The sequence below is a fragment of the Mus pahari genome, chromosome 16, assembly GCF_900095145.1.
Source record: "Mus pahari chromosome 16, PAHARI_EIJ_v1.1, whole genome shotgun sequence".
In the NCBI taxonomy this organism is placed as follows: Eukaryota; Metazoa; Chordata; class Mammalia; order Rodentia; family Muridae; genus Mus; species Mus pahari.
The window spans coordinates 67,261,147-67,282,022 of NC_034605.1; the positions used below are offsets into that span (position 1 = coordinate 67,261,147).

A 20,876-nucleotide genomic window follows, 5' to 3' on the forward strand; every position below is an offset into this window, starting at 1 on the left:
CTTGTTGTGGTGACTCCCAACCATAAGATTATTTCATTTCTATTTCTATAACTGTAATTTTGCTACTGTTATAAATCATAATATAAATATCTGACATGTAGGATATCTGATATATGACCCCTGTGAAAGGGCAATTTGATATCCAAGGGGGTCACAATCTACAACTTTGAGACTGTTGTGTTAGAGGGAGGACATTTGTGCTGCTGAGAATAAATATCTGGCCCAAAGCTAAACTTCAAGGCATCCTTTTGGACTTTTTAGTCTGGAGAATTGAATGACTCCAATTCAAGAGCTGCAAACACTAAAGGGGAGTGGGTTGGCATCCAGATTACAGAGGTAACAAGAAAGTTCCCTGAGGAACATAAAGTGAGATAAGGAGGGAGGGGTGGAAACAGAGTAGTAGTCTCAAGCAGAAGTCACTGATGGGACTTGGAGGAGGGGGAGGAGGGAGGATCTGAGGGCTCACCCTTCTCTCTGTCCTCACAAACCCTCTATGACTCTCCCTTCCTCTGTGATGCAGACCTAGACCTACAGTGAGGCCCATGCAACCTCAGAACTCAGATACCTCAGGCATCCATGTGACTCAGTCTATGGAGAACATCCTCTCTTTTCTAAATAGATCATGGTTAGGCTTTGGATCAGCATTCTTGGATATTGGCTCCAATTACATCTTTCTGAGTGGAGTTGGATCTATTCTTCTATACCTGTGGTATTTGTTATTGAAACCATTCTTCCCACCACCTTGGAAAAGTCAGGACATCAAAAAGGTGAGGATATATGATGAACGCCCAAGAGATATTTTTTATTGATGTACTACAGAACTCAATGAGTACTGGATTTAGTACTGGATGAGTTTGTCTGTCTCAGAGACCTGACTGATATGGGACACCGGGGAGAGAAAAGAACATTGCTGTCCTAGGACATGAGTCCTGGCATGGGAGGAATACAGAGAGGACTAAAGTTTTCACTTAAATATTCATAGGAGAATAGCTTCTCCTGATGAATGCCTGAATGAGAATACCAGGCTTAATTCTCACCCTACATGTACATTTACCCAACAATCATCCAGGTTGAGCTGGTCAGGAAAGCAGTGCTGACTTCTTGGAGACTCTGAAAAGAACCTGAAACCTGAGCTTTGTCGCACTGGACAATAGTGTTTCCAGAAAAGCACAGATGTTGCTGCTGGCCTCAAATTTCTGACTGATATCTCCAAGTAAGGCTCTTACAGACAAAATCCTCCTTTGATTTCCCAAAGAAAGAAAAACAAAACATCAGGTCACCTCCAAAAGTTAATTTAAGAAAGAACTAAATTTCATTAACTGTCATAATAATCTTGGTTTATGAAATCTTGGTTTCTTCAGAAGACAAACATGAGGAAAAATTCTAACACCTTGTTCGTTTCTCTATGTCCACAGTGCCAGGGCACAGCTAACAAAGGAAGGAGGAGGTCACTTAAAGGTAGGTATCTATCTGCTGGATCTCCTCTTCCCAATTTCCCATCCTGTCATTTCCATAAGGTCCTAGGTATATGATCTGAAGATGTAAAGTTGCCAGATAGTCATCTGACAAGAAATAGTTCTCAAAGGAGAGACTCACAGGAAGCCAGCATGATAAACAAACCAGAGTCAGTTCCCTCTCTGCACTCCTGTGGACCTGTGGACATGAAGCTGCCATGCACCATCAGGATAGTGTATTCCATGTATACAGTGAGCACTGGATAAGTCCAGGGAGTACTATGTGTTTGTCTGGTTGTTTCTTTGTTTGTTTGTTTGGCTGGTTGTTTTGGAGCCACACATTCCTGCCTCTGATATGATACACATGCTTAACATGTAGGAAACCAAGGCTTGTGTGCTTTATATGGTGTTTTAAGTATCATTACACGGGGCAATGTAGATAAAGATACTTTTTATATAAAGACACATAACATGTGAGCCATCTTAATGACAATTTGACCTTGTCTCTTGCTTATTGATACTTTCAGACTTTAATAGCCAAAGTATTTTCCTTAAAATGACTCCTGTTTGATATTTCCACCTTTCTTACCTACAACTAATACTTCTGCTTTCCCAGGTTGTAGAACTACCCGGAGAAAAACACAGGAACAGAGAAAGCTGCTGTCTATTGTGCAAAGGTGATTATTCTCCTTTTTCCTGGGCCTCATTTCTTTATGATCAAAGCATCACAGAGACTCAGCACATCTTGCTCTTGTCATGGGAAGGTTATCCAAAGGGACAAGTACACAGATGAAAAGCACGGAGAGAGGGTATAGCCTCTCTGGAAGCCATGGATGTCATAAAATGAATGTGTGTGTGTGTGTGTGTGTGTGTGTGTGTGTGTGTGTGTGTGTGTGTGTGTGAGTGAAGATACACACACAGGCTTTGGGTATCTTCATCACAGCTAGGCAAGCAGGCCCTTTTCAATGCTGGTCTTTACAACAGAATTGAAATTTCTATCTCCTGTAGCCCCCTAGGTGAAAATTATGATTCTTCCAACTTTCGGCAACTACTGTGTCCAGATCCCTTCTGTGGTGTGTGTAATGGAGCAACTGCTAAGATCAGTCATCTGCTTTCTCAGGCCACTCACCAAGATTGTGCTGCCTCTATGTCCAGTATGGACTCCACAGTTTCTGTGACTGAGACATCACTGACTTTGTCCCTTCCTCTCCCAGAAAATACTGTAGAATATCCAATTTCAGACACTACATATGAGCCTTCTCTACAGTCTTCCTCCATTATTTCATCTCGCCAGAGTGAGTACCTGGAAGACACTCTTTCTGTCTCACCACTGGGTGATTCTCTACTATCAGAGTCTATTCCTCCTGTGAATGCTAAATCCCCACTCGACCATAATTCTCTCCATCAACTTGCCTCTTTACCTCTTCCACAACAACATGCCACTCAGGAAACAGAACTGCTTCTCCAACCAACAACTGTTCTCTCTCTAGTGGGCAGCCCTATGGAGCTTTTCACTAATGTCCCAACAAACAATGGCATTTGCAGTTCAAGTTATGCAATGTCAGAATTTATCCAGCAGCAGACTGATACAGGCAATTCTTCCCAGTTGGAGTCAGCACATCCAGTTAACCAAGAGCTTCTTGACCCCTATTCTTCTGAATCTTACTTATGGGGAAACACCACAACCTACCTCACATTGCCTGGAAACCTTAACTTTTCCAGCCTTGGTGCCGTGGCACTACTTGAGACACAAGATGGAAGGAGGGCTGATTCACTTAAAACTTGGGAGAAAACCTCAGAGTTTGATCATCAGAACTTGGCAGTTTCCCATTCTTTGGGGGGCAGTAAAGAGAGACTTCACATGCCCCAGCATTTGTCTTATTCCAAGACCTCCGAAGATCAGTTAGAGGATAAACATACCCAGTTCTTCTGGGGACTCCCTTCTCTACACAGTGAGTCCATGAACTCTATTGCTACTGCGTTGACTGACAGTTCCCTGATCTCTGGATGCTTCAACAGATTCTCAGATTCCCCAATGCTTACCCACCGCACACCTCTGCCCTTATCTGAAAGTCAACTACATAACTTGTCCCAAAGTCTATCCCACTCTCAGTCCCAACCTGTCCCTCAAGCCAACCCCCAGGCCCAGCTTCAACCCCCAATTCCAGTGCTGTCACCTCATTCCCAACTTAGGTTCTGTGGGGTGTATTTTCACAACCCCCAGAATGAGGCACAACCTCTTGAGCCATCTGCAATCCACTGCCTGGAATACAACATCTTGAAAAAGGAACAGGAAAGAGTATGGGGTTTACCCACTGTGGTCAAAAATTCCCAGCAAAAATTTTGTCCCCCACCTCCTAATCCCTCATTGGTCAGTCAGTTCTCCAAGACCCATGTTCCAAAGTCCATCTCTATTGAAAACTGCCTTATCACCAGTGAGCTCCGAAAGAAATTTGAGCACCACCTTCGAAAGAGGCTCATCCTACAACGCTGGGGCCTGCCCAAGAGGATCCGTGAGTCTCTGTTATGGATGAATCCTCAGGCAGAACTTCCAGAGTCACCCTCATCCAAAAGCAACTATGGGCTTTCATGGATCCCCTTCTTTAAGCAACAGAGCAAGAAAGACCTACACAACACTATATTGAGCCAACCTAGAAGCTTCCCAGCAAAGCAATTAGAGGAGAAACTGTTGAAACTGTGTTCTAAGCAAAGCTTAGAAACGGTTCAAAAGCAGCAGACATGGACTAACACTAAGGGCACGCTAGATAATGGCCTGCAATCTGACTGTGAGACAAACCTACAATGCCACTCAGATAGTCTTTTATGCAAACCTTCAGGGACCTCAAAGGTGAACCAATGTCAGAAAAAACTTGAAACTTCTCTGAAAGAACATTTGACCACATGTCTCAATGAAACCATTGAACGTCAGATCACTAGCACTATGTCCAGATCAAGATATTGTCCTTCCCCTTTTACCTCTTGTGTGAACAAGGAAGAACACAAGGCCCAGAAGCCTTCTGATAACAAGGATGGGCATGTAAAGAACATATCTACAGTGAAAAAGTCTGTCAAGAAACAGACATCCTTTGACTTAGACAACACCAGCCTGGAAGAGTCAAAGGGCAATAGACACAACTCAGATGTGCCCAAAATGTTGTCTGAGGTCTTGGGTAAAAGACTAAGTCCAGCGCCCTCAAGCAACAAAGATAATTGACAAAAAAGTATTTGTATCCAATAAGTTCGGTAAGGGATGGCAGCTCAGTGGTCTTCAACCACGATCTACCAAGATCTTGAATACCAGCCAGTGTAAGAGTGCTCAAGGAGCAGAGGGGAATACAACAAAAGCACAAAATACACTGTTAGCTGGAAGGTCCTGAAGGGGATATCAGGTCCCCAGGAGTGTCAGACATCTGTCTGACTCCAGGGAAGAGAAATTTAAATCAGAAAGCAGTCAGCCCATCCAAGCTCTAGGGCTTGGATACGCTCCCTGTCTCAGATAAATTCACTTACAAACCGTTATTCATTTGTGACCAGAGCCTTTCCAGGGGACCCATGAATAATTCTGATGTGTGTCAGGTTCACTTGTCCACAGCAGAGTTTAATGTATAACATCAACAGGAGCCCTAGATGACTCCATATATCTTAGACAATTGCCAGAACAAAGGACTTCCCTCCATCTGCCCAGAAAGCATACCCTCTAGCCTGCAAAACAGAAGAGCTTGGTGCAAGTGATATTTTTATTGGTCAAAAAAAATGGATAGGAGACAGTGGCAGACAGATCCATGTGGTTCCAGAAATGTGTGGCTTTACAGAAGAAGCTACTGTGTCAGAGGCAGTGCCCATCCATGCCCTGCAGTAGCCAGAGATTCACCAATATCTCATCTGTAGGTGCCATTTTGACTGGGTACCTTCAGTTGCTACCCGGAGTTGTAGACTCTGTGTCAGGAAGTCCATCTCAATTTTACAACAAAAAATGCTTTTCCTGAATTTCTCCCTGGAAAAAAAAAATCTCTCCCATCCTCAGTAGTCCATCCTTTATTGACAATACTGATTGTTCCCAATAAATGTTCAGATAAAGTGTTTGTGTGTGTGTGCTTTCTCCATGTGACATGGCTTTCAGGTAACACGGGGCTTGTGCTCAGGAAAAAGGACAAGTCAGTTTGCTCTCACTTATTTCCTCTTTGGGTTTCTGAAGTATGACTTGATTTTCTGAGGCTCTTTTTGAAGAACAGGTCTGATTTGTCCCTAAAAGAATTTTCACTCTCTGGTGATTTATGGAGGCGCTCTGCTTCATACCTCTTAGCCTTATTGCCAATAGCAGCTTCTATCTTCTCCCTCATTGACTTTTATACCCTTGAGTACAGAGATCTTACTAGGTTGTGTCACCTACAAAGGACAAGTACATTTGTGAGATTATTAGGGTGATTTTGTCTTTTTTTAATGTCTAAAATTTAATACCATGTACTTTGATCATTTTCACCCCCACTCCTCTTCCTAACTCCTTCCATATGTCTTGTGCAGCTTTGAGGGGGAGAAACTGTGAGGCCATAACTCAGAAAAACATCTTAATTCTGGCCCAGAAGGAGACAGCTAAAGGGGAGAGTGGCCTTATTTCTCCAGGCTTAGACATGATCTTTTTTAAAACTACCAGCATCTTAAAGGGGCAAGCCCATTAACAGCTTTTAGAATATCTGCCCTATGAACCAACAAAAAGCCCAGTAATAAGTAATGAGTATTTTTGCTTATTGCCCTACTTAGGTTGTTTATATAGCTTAAACCTTATAAATTCTTTTGTTATAGCCAAAAGCTGAAAAACACATTCAATGAAATTGTATAAAATATCATGAGTATCCTTTTTCTTCCTTATTTTTCTATCTGATCTGTTTGCTTAATTGTTTTGACCCTGATTCATAGGGACATTATATCTTTTAGGCTACAAATAACTTTGCTTATTTTGTTCATGATTTATATTTAAATGCCTTAATATTTTAAGAAAACAAATATGTGTCTATTTCTTCAAGCTACAGTGTTAGACTGCCTATCTATAATCCTAAGGCCTGTCTTGACCTTTATCTCAAGCGTTTCATTTCTCTGACTAGAAAAGTAAAGCACATTATGTTTCTGTAAATCTATGTCATCTATCACTGTGATGGTTTGTATATGCTTGGCCCAGGGAGAAGTAGGAGTGTCACTGTGGGCGTGGGCCTTAATCCCTTTGTCCTAGCTGCCTAGAAGTCAGTCTTCTGCTAGCTGGCTTCAGAACAAGAGGTGGAACTCTCAGCTCCTCCAGCCCCACATCTGCCTGGATGCTGCCATGCTCCTGCCTTGATGATAATGGATTGCACCTCTGAACCTGTAAGTCAGCCCCAATTAAATGTCATCCTTATAAGAGTTGCCTTGGTCATGATTTCTGTTCACAGCAGTAAAACCCTAAGACAATCCCTGATCCCACAAATGTCTCAGGCAGGAACTTATAAATGACTAAGCCTTATGAGTTATAACTTATTAAGTGACTAAGGTAGACATTCTTGAGAGTAGATTTATATGAATGCTGCTTCAAAATATCTTTTTTTCAGCTAAACATGTATGGTGCAAACTGAACATATTCAGAAGCATTTCTGTTTACCACTTTAATCATTTATGTATTCTGAGACTTTGAACTAAATGCCCCCTAAAATGATTCTACAATAGCTTAAGATCAGCATGCTTAAGAACTGGCCTATCCACATTTGAGTAAAAATAGCCCCCCACAGCAAAATTCCATGCTTCCTCTGTTTAGGGGGAAAACATTGTTTTGGAAACCATTCCCATTCTCTACTCACCTCACTTGCTGCAGACAATTTTGCTCTACTTTTTGATATTATGGCTGTGCCTATTTTGGCTTTGTATTCGCCAAGCTTTGAATTCACCAAGTCAATTGCATTTGGTTACATTCCCAGCACCATCCCTCACTGAAGTCAGCTCATTTCTTTTCACTCCAAAGTATGACCAAACTTTACTTTGGCCATATGAATAGTAACCATTGCATCATCATGGAGGGCAGGCCTAATCGTAGATCTTTCTAGTCTTCATCTCTAGTGACACCCCCAGTATCTAGCAAGACTAACCCCAGGCTCACTAGCACTATACTGTAATATCTCTCAGAGTTGATATCTAATGCTCATTCCAAGGATATGTCAGATTAAGCCTTTACTAGAAATATGAGGCTTGGGCAACAGGCCTGTAGGCACATCCTGTGACAAGAAAAAGTGCTCAAGCCTTCTTAAGAGGTCTCTGAGGTTGATTCCTGTTCTAATACTTACTACTGATACCCTCTCTGGGTAGTTATTCAGTACTAATAGACCTCAATTTACCTTCACATGAATATGAATAGTGAGTACTTCATATGGTATAAAGTTAGAGATGAATCAGGGTAAGTTAGAACTGAGTTTTGTTATATTCTTTTGGGGCTACTTACGTATAGGTTCAGATCCACAGTTTAGACTAAAGAAACATTGTGGTGGTTTGAATAAGAATGGCCCTGTATTTATTTTAGACAGGACAAGCTTAGGGTCAAAAGATTTGTAGATCTGCTAGTGTCCTTATCCCTCCACTGGGGGTCCTGCCTGAGTATAGGAGGTGGCCTCTTTAGGTTCCATGTCCCCACTGTTAGGCATATTGGCTAAGGTCACTCCCATTGACTTCTGGGAGCTTCCTCTATCTCAAGTCTCTGGGACTTTCTGAAGATCCCCCCTCCACAAGCAGCTGCAGATTTTCATTCATTCTCCTGGCTTTCTAGGTGTCTCTTCTGTCTCTCCCCATACCTATAACTAATTCCCATCACCTTCCCCTCTCCCAACCACTTCCCCCTGTCCCTCTGCCTCCTATGACTATTTTGTTCCCCCTTGTAAGTGTAATTCAAGCATCCTTGCTTGGGCCTTCCTTCTTGTTTAACTTCTTTGGGTCTGTTAGGTGTATCATGGCTATTCTGTACTTTATGACCAATATCCACTTGTTAGTGAGTACATAGAACAAAGACTGAAAGAATGACGAACCAATAACTGGCCCAACTTGAAACCATCCTATGGGCAAGGACCAATCTTTGACATTATTAACAGCACTCTGTTATGCTTTCAGACAGGAGCCTAGCACAACTGTCCTCTGAGAGGCTTTATCCAGCAACTGGTTGAAACAGATGCAGTTACACAACCAAACATTGGACAGAGGTTAGGGACTCTTATGGAAGAGTTTGGAGAAGGATTGAAGGCCCCAAAAGTGATCTGTACCCCACAGGAGGACCAACAGAGTCAACTAACCTGGGCTGGAGCTCTCAGATACTGAGCTACCAACCAAAGAAGACACATGGACTGGAATGAAGTCCTTCATCCATATGTAGCAAATGTGCTGCTCAATCTCAATGTCCCCCCCCCCAACTGGAACAGAGGCACTCCATGTGTGTGTGTGTGTGGGGGGGTGTAGTGGGGGTAGGGATCAGGGAGACATGCTTTTATGCATCTCAGGCTCACTTGGAACAACTTCTTCTTCTTCTTCTTCTTCTTCTTCTTCTTCTTCTTCTTCTTCTTCTTCTTCTTCTTCTTCTTCTTCTTCTTCTTCTTCTCCTTCTCCTTCTCCTTCTCCTTCTCCTCCTCCTCCTCCTCCTCCTCCTCCTCCTCCTCCTTCATTTTAAACTCCAGATTTTATTCCTCCCCCAGTCCACCCTCTGAATATTCCACATCCCATACCTCCTACCCACCCCATTGTCTCCACAAGGATGTCCCCACCTCCCACCCCTATCCCACCAGACTTCTAAACTCCCTGGGGCCTCCAGTCTCTTGAGGGTTAGGTGAATCTTCTCTGACTAAACCCAGACCCAACAGTCCTCAACTGTATATGTGTTGGGGGACTCATATCAGCTGGTGTATGCTGCCTGGCTGGTGTTCCAGTATCTGAGAGATCTCCAGGGTCCAGGTTAATTGAGACTGCTGGTCCAAGTGAGGTAACTCAGACCCAAAATGACATGCTTGGTATGTACGCACTAATAAGTGGATATTAAAAAAAAAAAACAAAAAACAAAAAACGCCAAATAACAAGATACAGCCCACAGAACTCAAAAAAGGGCCCAATTGAAGATGCCTCAGTCCCACTTGGGAGGGAAAAGAAAGAAACCACAGTGGAGGGGGTTACCTGGGAGGGAAAGAGGATGGGGCAGCAGATAGGGGAACATGGGTGGGGGGAAAGGACCGAAGCCCGAGGGCCAGCAGAAAGAATGGAAACATTCAACCTGGGGGGGGGGAGGGGTAGGAGGTTAGGGGGATTCTCCAGAATGTACCAGAGACCTAGGAGGTAAGAGAATCTCAGGTCTTGAACTTCTAATCCTTCTGTTGCTACTTCCAAAGTCCAGGGATTTCAGGTGTTCATCATCATGCCTTGTTTATGCATTGCTGGGGATCAAACTTGGGCTTTTTCATGCTAGACATGCACTTTATAGACCATCTCTTAGGGAGTATACTTTCTTGAGTGTCCATAAGATACTTTTGTGATGATGTCCTGTTGTACAAGCATCAAAAGATTGCTGCTAGTGAACACAAGTACATCTGTACTAGCAGTGAGAATCCAGGAAGTCTAGAAAACACCAGGACTAGGAAGGATTTGCCCTGAACCTCATGAGTGCTGTCTGGCTCCTGTGGACCTGGGGTAAATGGGAGTTGTCCACTTATTGAGAATTCTAAAGGCTGGAGTGGGCAGCATTTGAGAGGCTGCTTAACTCCTGCTGGCCACATAAATACTCTGTGCTGGGTACACTTGAAGAAATAATGGGCTCAGAACACTGTTTGTTTGTTTGTTTGTTTTAAATCTTCCTAGATTACTTAGTCCTGGTCAACTAAACAAAGGTTACATTAAGTTCTAACCATTGAAGTATGGATAGAGAAAGGAATGGCCTGTGCTTCATACATCAGGGACCAGGCTCATGGGGAGAACTGGGCCTCTAAGAGTGAGGGTGATGCTGAATATTCACTCAGAAGTAGAGATTTGAGCACTGTTGTCTTAATGCTTAGTTTTCATCCAGGCACTAGAGACATTTCTGTCTGGTTTTGATGAATGGTCTAGTTCCCACATCATCACAGGCCATTCTATCCCTTATCCTAAAACCCTAGCTCCACAAAATCATTTAAAATAGTCCCCCAGCTTCCTTGTGCATTGGCTCTTCTTCCTTAAAATTCCAGAGTGCTGCTGCCCTACCCCCAGGAAGAGACCCTTGCTCCCTTGACCTTGTAAGCCAGATGTAAAGGTTTACTTTCCCTGAAGGATTTGGCATTCCCCAAGGCAGGGTAGTCTACAAGGTCATCCCTATAAACTTCACTCTCTTCTCAGGATGCACCCTTATTCCCCAATATCCCTATAGTGCATTCCCCCATTTTCCTGCCTTTTCCTCAAGGAGAGTTTCCTTGAGATGCCCCACCTTCTCCTTTTTGAGGGCTGATTGTAACTCCACAATAAGTGTGGTCACTGAGGGATATAGGAACTCTACAAGGGCAGTACAATCAGAGCTGAAGAAAGATAAGCTTTATTGGTAGGTTTTTCTATGCTTTTGGGGGGTAGTAGCCGTGAATGGCCAAATATGCTGAGGAAAAGGTGCAGAGGGTAAACTAAGGAGTGGAGGCTGTATCTCAGAGAAAAAAAAAACCTGAGTAAATAATGCTTAAAGGCCCGGTGCTCACTCTGGGGCCCACTGTGGAGCTTCGAGGATAAATAACAGCAGGAACCAGAATTGTGCAGCCATAGGGATGTTGCAGGATTGTGGGGAGCCAGAAGCTTTCAGAGGTGTGGGTTGAAGTTCTGTGTGAAGAGACAAAGATACAGGTTCTGGGAGTGGAGTGAGTCTCTTGACTTGGCTGATCCAGTCAGTGAAGTAGGCGACCCTGGTGAAGACGCTGGGGTAAATGGGATGCCGGCAGTCCAGGCCCCAGCTGGCCAGTCCTACCAGGACCCATGCACTGATGTGGTAGCAGCTGAGGGGGCCCCCAGAATCACCCTGAGGAGAGAGAATCATTAGTGTGAGATATGTTTAGGACAAGAAATATCAATTGCCTATCAGGACCTTACACACCCCCATTAGGTAAAATCCAGGTGATGGACATTAGGGTTGAACAGTAAGGCACTTCTAAGTCAGTTTACCAGGTAGATGAGGACATATATCAGGATATAAACATATGGACCTTCCCCAATACTCCCTTTGCTTGCCATGCCTGATTCTAGAAAGTAAAATTTAGGGACTTGAAAACAAGCTATCACCTATGTGTAGATCCTAGCTCTGTAAACCTTGATCTGCGACAACATATCCAGTTAACTCCTCTGCTTTTGGTCACCTTGGCCTGAAATATTTTCTCAATCTATGAACTGGGAATCTTTAAAAAATGGCTATCTCCTAGCTTCATGAAGACAACTCATATCACCAGGCAATAGGCAGGATTCTTCAAAACACTGCTAGGAGTTATTGGAGTTGTGAAATGCCTTTAGGAAAACCCCATGGGGAAACCAGTCTATAGTGGAGACTGTGTCATCTCAGGAGGCTGAAGCCTGCAGAGGTGGAGATGGAATTGGAGTCCAAACATCTAGGCCCTGGCTGTGCCACTTCACTTCAGACTAGCCATTTTCCCTCTCTGGGATAGTTTTCAAGACAATCTTTCATGTCCAAATGTGAACTTTCATCTATACCATATAAAAAGCGGAGAAATGGACAACCCAGCAACAAAATGAGAAACTTACGATTTCATAGCAGATAACATACAACCATGCACAGACAAAATACTTACAAAATACTTAGTAGCAAAAAAGGGAGATGGGTACATGCTGAGTCAGTACTAGAAACTTTACCAAACCATTTATTTACAAAATACATATTTCTATATATGTTATGCCTCAATAAAAGGTATAAACTATTGATGTTAGGATCTTCTAAAGGGACAACTACCCTCAAGGAGACTATTGAGACATGAACCCAAGAAAAACAGAGATAATGAAACAGGGTCTCCACAGAGACTAGAGGTCAATAGAGCCACCCTTGGAGGAACTGAGATAAAACAGACATGGGGAGAACACACTGCTGCCTTACTCACCCTGCAGATGGACTTTCCTGTGGAGAGCCCCCCTGCACACAGCATTTCCTCATGTACATAGTTCCTGCTTTGGCCTGGCTTTTGCCCATACAAGGCATTACAGAACTCACTGTCAATGATGCCCACCTCACCCTCCTGGAGTGAGAATGGTGGTAAGAGTTTTGCTGTGAAAATAAGGAGGAGGTCAGTGATGGACACTGTGGCTTAGTTGAGAAAGTCAAGGCTACTCTGACTGATGTTCACCATAGAACAGCTGAGCATCAGATTGTTTCAAACTTCTATCTAGTCCCCATGAACTTCTCTCCTTTTTCTCAGAAACTCTCACCATCTTCACCTCTCTCATGGCAACAAATCACATTACTAGTGTAGAAAAAGGCAAAATCCACTAACACACAATGTGTCCAATATTGTTCATCAGCCTTTCACTGACAGTTTCACTTTCATGAACAGTGCCATCCATTCTCTAGGATCCATCTCTAACCTTTATTCTATGTCTTCATCTACCCATTAACCCACACACCTACTCATTTTTCATTCCCTTCATCAGTCTAGCCATTTACCACATGTATCCTTCCAACCATCCATTCTTTCATTAGTATCATCATCCATCCTTCCTCTTCTTACCTACTAACATTTCTATCCATAATACCCAGGCACCCATCTTCCTTCCCTCCTTTTTTCCTTCCTTCCTTCCTTCCTTCCTTCCTTCCTTCCTTCCTTCCTTCCTTCCTTCCTTCCTCTTCTCCACTCACTAGATTCCATCTCACTCACCCATTACTTACTATATTACCAGTTTATTCATCATTTATCTTTATGATAGGTAAAATGATACAAAGGAACATTTTTAGTAGGGAAAATCAGAGAAAATAAATTTGCTCATTAGTGTTAAAGAAGTAATAGAGGGAAAGGTGATCATACAGATTACTTTAGCTCACAGAATTAAGTAAAATTTAAATAGGAGACTATGAAAAAAGTAATAGATTGTGCCAAGACTAGAGGGGAGAGAAAATTACATAGAAAAAAATAAAGCAAGATTCCTGGATATAAATGACTTCAACATATTCAAGGAGTAGCAAGGAAGCTGGGTTTGGGTATATGAGGGGAGTAATGGAGGAAGCAGAGATGGATCTGGGTGCTCTCATCACATAAGGCCTTATACCATGACAGAGACTTTTAGTTTTAAGAGCTCAAGTGAGAAGGTAGGGGAGGGTTCTGAAAAGAGAAATGGTATGGCTATGTTTTAATATGATGATGATAGCTAACATGGAAACTTATATAGAAGCACACAAGAATAGAAGTAGGAGACCATTTTGGAGACTACAGTAAAAATAAATTAGAATTAAGTATGCCAGGGTAAAGAGCAGCAGCACAGTGCAGTACCCATCAGCTACTAGACTGGTATTATAAAACAAATGTGGGCTCTGCCTTCAAGGATGTGTGTGTGTGTGTGTGTGTGTGTGTGTGTGTGTGTGTGTGTAAGTGGAGAGAGAAAGAGATAGATAGATAGAGAGATAGATAGATAGATAGATAGATAGATAGATAGATAGATAGATTAATTTATTGGACAAGGACAGGGATGCTAAAACTAAGTAAAGCTCCTGAGGAAGACATGGTTTTTTTCCCTGAATACCCCAAATCTGTCTTTTGAGAAGAAATATGCCAAATTATGAACCTATAAAGATTTAAAAATCTACATTATTTTTTCATTTACATTATTCTATAAGTAAATTTCTCATCATACCCCTTTAATAAATACTTCTACGTATGACTCTACATAGTCTCCACTTTCATTATAAAATAATAAAAACAAGTATTTTTAGTGTTTCACTGGTAGAACCTTTTTTTCAGAATGTATAAAATACTGGGACCAATCCCCAATACCAGAAACAAACAATCAAACAAAACAAAACAAAACAAAAAAATTCACCTGGCAAAACTGTAAAGCTAGATGAGAACCAGCTAAGATTTTTTTTTTTTTTTTTTTACTATGAATGACACTTTATTCAGTCATTTTGTTTACAACTGAAAGTCTGGGGATTCAAAATTAACATCCTTGCCTGTGAGCTTCTAAGATTAAGTGAGATGAAACATTCTGGAGCTACAATAGTTCTCAATCATGCATTATCAATGTGTTCACACACCACATGTGACTTTCCACTTTACCCAAGTACTTACCAAGATACATGGTAATGTCATATATTATACTTTGAATAGCATGTTGAGGCCAATGTATTTTAGGCTTTACCTTCAACCTGTGACATTATTGGTCATAAAATAACCTATTGGCAACAGGTAGATCATAGTGGAAGCAAGTTAGGCATTGGGCATGTCTATCTGTTAAAAAGGTATGAGTACCTTGGCCTCTTCCTCTTTTTGTTTCCTGACCACCAGTGGTGATGTGCTGCATCACCACTGATCCAAACCAACATGGCCAAATAATCATGCACTTGAAGCTCTGAAACTATGTGCTAAAATAAACTTTTCTAACAGATTACCCCGGGTATTTTGTTAGTGCTGGAAACCTGACTAACATGGAATGGGCTGGCTACCACACATGACATTGGAATTTAATCAAGTTTCCTCAGATCCATGACTGATTAAAATCTTGGAATAAAAAGATCATTAATATTCAAGGAGCCCAGATTCTTGATGGCAAATGTCAACAGTTTCCCAGCCTTCAGAACCTGAGCTTCAGGGGAGTTTGTGACTGTGTACTCTCACACTTTCAGAGCTAGAAGGACCTTAGAATGACCTTTTCATGTCAGGCCATAGAGGTGAGGTACAGAAGGCAATATCCAGTGACTTCAAAAACCAGCCTGGGTCTCTTGCCAGCTGAGTCACTCTTTCCTTCCTCCTCATCCACCTTTTGTCTTCCTCCTCTCCCTACCCTCACTCCCTCTCCAACTTCTCTTTCTCTTACTGTCTTCAGAAAGCATTCCCCAACCAGTTATCCAACAGGATGTGTGGTTGGAGAGCTGTGTGTCTTTGGATGGGAGGCAGGCAGGTACAACATAGGATGTGAAGTTTACAGGTAGATGCAGCTGCAGCATTGCAATGTCACTCCCAAAAGAATGAAACTTCTCAAAGTCTGGATGACTGACAATATGGTTCACAGAAATCTTCTGAGTGTGCTTCGTTTCCTGGTACAGCTGATTATTCCCCAATAGTACCTCATAGTCCTCTGGGGCCTGGGATTTGCTGAAAGATAAAGAATTTCAACATGGGAGGATATCCCTGTCTTCCTGAACCCTTATGTATCACTGGTCCCTCTGCCCTGACTCCATTCAACTTGGTCTCCCCTGACAGTCAAGAGATATGGTAGTTAAAATGAGAATGGCCCCATAGGCTCATATATTTGAATGTTCCTTACTGGGTGGAACTGTTTGGGAAGGATTAGGAGGTGTGGCCTTGATGAAGTGTGTCTCAGAGGTGGTGGTAAGCTTTGAGGTTTCAAAAGCCTAAGCCAGTCCCACTTGCCCCCCCCCATTCCCTCCCTCCCTCCCTCCCTCCCTCCCTCTTCTTTGTGTTTGTGGATGAGGATGTAAGCTATCAGCTACTGTTTCCGCTGCCATGTTCCCTGTTTTAATTGTCATAGACTCTAACCCTCTGAAACTGTAAACATTTTATTTTATGTTTTCTTGGTCACAGTGTTTCATCGTGGCAATAGGAAAGTAACTAAGATAGGAGCCTTCTTTCTGCAGGCTGATGGATATTCCACTCAAACCTCATGACAAAATATTCCCCCATTATATCTTAGAATTGAAGGAACAAAGAATTTCAGCACTAGAAGGGTCCTTGATAGGGCCATCAAATTAAACCTTTCTTTTTTAACTTAAGAAAAACTTTGGCGAATCCTAGCTTTATAATTTAAATTTTAAATGTCTCCTAGGTCAATAACTGAAGGCATACTCATCAGCCTGTGGTACTACCCAGAAAGGGTGGAACATTTAGGAAGTGAGACTTAATGAAAGAAGCTATGTCATTAGAATGTCCTTGAAAGCCTCTTTTTTTTTCATTATCTTTATTTCCTAGCTACCATGAGGTCAGCAGGCCCTATCCACCATATGCTCTTGATATAATGAACTGTGTTATCATAGATTCAAAAGAAACAGGCTGAAAACATAAGCCAGAAGAATCCTCTTTCCTTTTGTTCATTTTCTAAGTTATTTGGTCATGGAGATGGAAATCTAGCATCTTTTCCTGACCCCTTTGCAATGGATTGCTTCTCCACTTGGTAATAAGGATTCATATAGGATTTGGTAAATGCACACGAGAGGATAAAAGGGAAGCTCCCCTTGTCGGTGACTAGGATTGTGTAAACAGCCTGTTGTTGGAGCTTTGTTCCCACAGCTCCCACACCAGGGGACTCTTCACTTACTCCACATACTCAGTCCCTCTTTTTGGTAGCCTTTGCAACTCCTTTGCCCTCCTCCCTTATTGCAGCATCTTTATAGACCTATGTTCTTTGGGGTTGACTTCTTCACACACTTTGGCATGTCTTACCTGATTCATATTAATTGAAGCTTGTTCCTTCTAAAGAAAAAGAAATCTTGACCTGAGATCTATTACATTCTGTTACCTAAAGGGTCTCAGGTGAATTCAGCACAGAATAGGTGCCAACAGGATTAAACTAGAATCTCAAAATCAATAAGCAAAATTTCAGTGCCCTGACCTACATTGTACAGTACCCATTCCCTCTGGGTCCCTCAATATCAGAAGCTAGACCCTCAATCAGGTTCCAGAGACTCTTGACTGCCCATATCATTTGTTCAGATGCATTTACCATCCATACAGCTTGATAATGGCATAAGAATTACCACAGCTTTTCTCAGGACTCAATTTTACAAAATTGGTAAGAAATCACCTGGTTGCTACTCATATGTGGTCTTTGCCTAGAACCTGGCTTGCAGGAGAGTAAGGGACAGGAAATAAGCTGAGGTCTACCAGTAGAAATCAAAGCATGGCCAATCCTCTTGGTAAACATCTGTGTTAGTGGACACAGAAAGGGAGTATAAGGATTTCTACAGGAACTGAGAATGAAAGATAATGAAGACCTAGGCAGATTAAGTAAATTCTGATGGCATATGGGTAATAATACAGGTGGAGTGGTTTGTGGGTCAAGGAAGGATCAATGTGACTTTGGTAGAAGTAAACTATCCCAGAGAAAAGCCCAGAGGAGAATGGCATATTATCTCTAACCCTCCTCCTTACATCCTACATCTTTCCTAACACCCAATCCCTCCCTGGGGGCTCCTGATAAAGCAAACTCACTTTCGAAAACAGTGGGCTGTGGAAACCAGCCAGTGGGAGTCAATGAGGACAGCTCCACAGAGATGCACGCCTCGGTACAGCAGGCTGGCCTGCCATGGCCACTGGCCAGCCAATGTGTCCTGGCCACCGAACACTTTACCAACCATCTTTGGCTTCCCACATACTGTGGAGACAACCCCATGCAATCTATTAGAGACACAATCCCTGAGGGGCAAAATAATACCACAAGGAGGTTCTTCTTCCACTTAACAGATTGGAAGACTATGGCAAAAGACAAGTGACTTGTGTAAGTGACTTCAGGTGACTCTGGTCTCTGCTTTCACTGACATGAAAAGTTCAGCTAATGGTTCTGTGAAAGCAAGAGCCCAGGAGTCCAGGAAGATGAGCTAGGGTAAATAAAAGGTTGGTCACAACTGCCCATCTTTAAGCAGTCCTGGCAAGGGCAGATGGACAGATGGGAGGCCCTGGGACTTCATTTCCTCAACAACAGAGCTCTGTACTTACTTTTCAGATCAAAGAACTAGAAGTCTTATGGGTTACTGATGTTAGATGCTCAATGTCATGACTTAATGCCCCGGATCTTGGCAGGTTGTATTTATCTGTTCCCAGGAATGAGCACTCTATGCTTCAGGGAGCTTTTTTCTCTTTGTCCCTACTCTTAGGAATCCCATGTTTTCTACCAGCACCACTGTGACAGCCCTGGACACCATTTTGGTCTCAGGGGCACCACACTAGGCATTAGGATGTAGAGTCAGTACCTAATGGGAACCTAAAGTCCCTTGATTGATATTTTCTTTGGAACCGCCTGGTTCTGAGGGGAAGGCAAAAAGTGAACCACTTCCGGTGCCTAACCTGGACTTTATGGCCTCCACCCGTTCATTGCCCGCCCACTGCCTTTCAAACAGACCTGGTCTGTTCACAGGATACTGGTTCCTGCTGGCCAACGGTTCCCAGCCTTGCTGTGGCTGTGGTCTTCCCGGTGCTATCCCAGAAACCTTTGAAGCGTTGGGGATGCTAGGCTTTATGGGAGGCAGTAACAGCAGGGGCCAGAATAGGAGGCCAGGCCCACAGGGCATCCTCGCTGCCCTTGTGCCCATCCCAGATGCTAGGGCCTGTGGGGAAGTTGGTTGTGACCTGGGCCTGACCCCTGCCCTGACCCGGGCCTGACCCCTGCTGAGACAGTTCTAGAGAAAGGCCCCCAAGCTCTACTTGGACTCGACCTTCCTACCTGCTTTTATTCTATCAGGACTCTTCCAAGACCACAATGACCCTGGTTCTAATTTCTGTCATTCTCAGCCTCTGACACACGTTTAGTGTAGCCAGCAATAGTGCAGTGGTAGTAGTAGTCAGCTCAGTAGTAGTAGTAGTAGTAGTAGTAGTAGTAGTAGTAGTAGTAGTAGTAGTAGAACAACTCAGGGATCTATCTACCTCTACTCCTTAGTGATGGGATTAAAGGCATGCACCACTACTACTCAGCAAGTAACAGCTTTTCTTAATCACATTATTTGAAGCAGGAAGGCATACCCTAAATTTGAGCCCATCTTCTGGTGGCAGTCCATATAAAAGGACGTGGGAGAAGGAATCTTTGCTTTTTACCCATTTAGCCTCATTCTTTCTGGCAAGTTCATTTATCCTCTTATTGTGGCCAGAAGTATTCCAACATAGACTGAGGATCAGCAGCAGCTCTCAAAGAGTACTCCAGGACTTTAGCACCAGATTTGGATTGCTGAGACAGCCAGACTTAAGGACTGAACAACTACCAGATTTTTGGCCTCTCCACTGCAGAACAGCCATTGTTGGAGCACTCAGACCACATCTTGTAGCAAGTTTAATAAATCCCCTTCTCAGTATGTGTTCACATACACAGTAATACAGAGTCCAGCCATGAAGGATCAGTTCTCTTCAGTCATTAGAGAGGCTTCTTCCTGCAGCAGATAGGAACAAATACAAGACCCACAGCCAGACATTATCTGGAGAGTGAGACACCTTGGAACACTCAGCCCTAAATAGGTCTTCATTAAATTTCTATCCTCAGAGATCATGGAAACCTGAAGAGGAGTAAAGACTGTAAGAGTCAGAGGGGTTGGAAAACACCAAGAAGACAAGGACCTCTATATAAGCATGATTGATGCAAATATGAACTCACAGAGACTGAGAGAGCATGCAAAGGGCCTGATGGATCTGCACTAGTTAGGGTCTTAGGGCCGAAAGAAGTAGATGTACAACCCCACCCCTAACCCAGAAGCTATCTCCAATTGATGACCATTTGTAAATGAAAATTCTGTTTCCTCCAAGGGAGTCTCACTGGGAAAACAAACTACTCTTAAAGGTAGGTTGAATATCAGCAGTAGATGGCTAGCAGAAAATGAACTCAATCCCAAGTCAACACCCCACACATTACTGTGCATGGTGCTCTTCTGGACATCCTTTCCTTCCCTGATGCCCCACATATACTGCTATGTATCAGTTATAGCCGATATCTTGGTATCAGGGTATGTTGAACATTTTTTGCCAACTTGACACAAACTAAAGTCAACAGAGAGGGTACCTCAACTGAGAAAATGCCTTCATAAGACTGGGCTGTAGGTAAACCTGTAATACATTTTTTTAAATTAGTGCTGAGAGGGGAGGTTCAATACCACTGGGCGTGGGGTTGAGGTGGGCTATCAGTCCTGAGTTCTATAAAAAAGCAGGTTGAGTAAGCCATAAGGAGCAAACCTTATGGAGTAGAGTAAGGAGTAAGCAGCACCCCTCCATAGCCTCTGCATCATTTTCTGCCTCCAAGACCCTGACCTGTTTAAGTTCCTGTTCTGACTCCCTTCACTGATGAACAGTGATGTGGAGCTGTAAGGCAAATACACCCTTTCTATCAGAAGATATCTGGCAAAGATTATGGCAAGCAAGTGAGTTTTTCTGGAGATGGCCCACCATTTTGCATGACTGCAATGGGGGCACTCAGAGATGCAGGGTCCTCAGAGACTTCATCCCAGGAATGCTTCTCAATGCCGATAAACCTTTCCTCACACTATTACATAGCTTAATAATTTTTCTTGGC

The 20,876-nt window shown here is 42.9% G+C and overlaps 3 protein-coding genes across 3 annotated transcripts; 1 reads left to right on the forward strand and 2 right to left on the reverse strand.

Annotated features, from left to right (window-relative positions):
• The first annotated feature begins 567 nt into the window (after positions 1-567).
• On the forward strand, positions 568-5,536 carry LOC110334257 (spermatogenesis-associated protein 31D4-like). Its single transcript, XM_021216108.1, has 4 exons — positions 568-767; positions 1,416-1,458; positions 2,071-2,131; positions 2,463-5,536. Exons 1-4 carry the CDS (start codon positions 591-593, stop codon positions 4,666-4,668), a joined length of 2,487 nt encoding a protein of 828 aa, XP_021071767.1. The 5' UTR covers positions 568-590; the 3' UTR covers positions 4,669-5,536.
• A 5,498-nt stretch (positions 5,537-11,034) lies between these two features.
• LOC115065611 (putative serine protease 47) lies at positions 11,035-14,735 on the reverse strand. The gene is made up of 3 exons (XM_029547373.1): positions 14,726-14,735; positions 12,551-12,714; positions 11,035-11,466 (listed from the first exon to the last, which is right to left on the reverse strand). Exons 1-3 carry the CDS (start codon positions 14,733-14,735, stop codon positions 11,149-11,151), a joined length of 492 nt encoding a protein of 163 aa, XP_029403233.1. The 3' UTR covers positions 11,035-11,148.
• A 62-nt stretch (positions 14,736-14,797) lies between these two features.
• On the reverse strand, positions 14,798-18,897 carry LOC110333712 (putative serine protease 47). Its single transcript, XM_029547374.1, has 4 exons — positions 18,729-18,897; positions 17,822-18,065; positions 15,456-15,748; positions 14,798-14,829 (listed from the first exon to the last, which is right to left on the reverse strand). The coding sequence occupies exons 1-4, from the start codon at positions 18,895-18,897 to the stop codon at positions 14,798-14,800; spliced, it is 738 nt and encodes a 245-aa protein (XP_029403234.1).
• Between the last annotated feature and the right edge of the window lie 1,979 nt (positions 18,898-20,876).

Excerpts from the sequence above, each read along its gene's own strand:
- LOC110334257 (XM_021216108.1), top strand. The coding sequence starts at position 591 with ATGGAGAACATCCTCTCTTTTCTAAATAGATCATGGTTAGGCTTTGGA. Across the intron at positions 1,459-2,070 it reads AAGGAGGAGGTCACTTAAAG|GTTGTAGAACTACCCGGAGA; the intron begins GTAGGTATCTAT and ends CTGCTTTCCCAG. Across the intron at positions 2,132-2,462 it reads CTGCTGTCTATTGTGCAAAG|CCCCCTAGGTGAAAATTATG; the intron begins GTGATTATTCTC and ends TATCTCCTGTAG.
- LOC115065611 (XM_029547373.1), bottom strand. Across the intron at positions 11,467-12,550 it reads CAGGAAAGTCCATCTGCAGG|GGTGATTCTGGGGGCCCCCT; the intron begins GTGAGTAAGGCA and ends CTCTCTCCTCAG.
- LOC110333712 (XM_029547374.1), bottom strand. The coding sequence starts at position 18,897 with ATGCCCTGTGGGCCTGGCCTCCTATTCTGGCCCCTGCTGTTACTGCCT. Across the intron at positions 18,066-18,728 it reads GTATCCTGTGAACAGACCAG|TGGAAGAAGAACCTCCTTGT; the intron begins GTCTGTTTGAAA and ends CAATCTGTTAAG. Across the intron at positions 15,749-17,821 it reads ACAGCCCACTGTTTTCGAAA|CAAATCCCAGGCCCCAGAGG; the intron begins GTGAGTTTGCTT and ends TTTATCTTTCAG.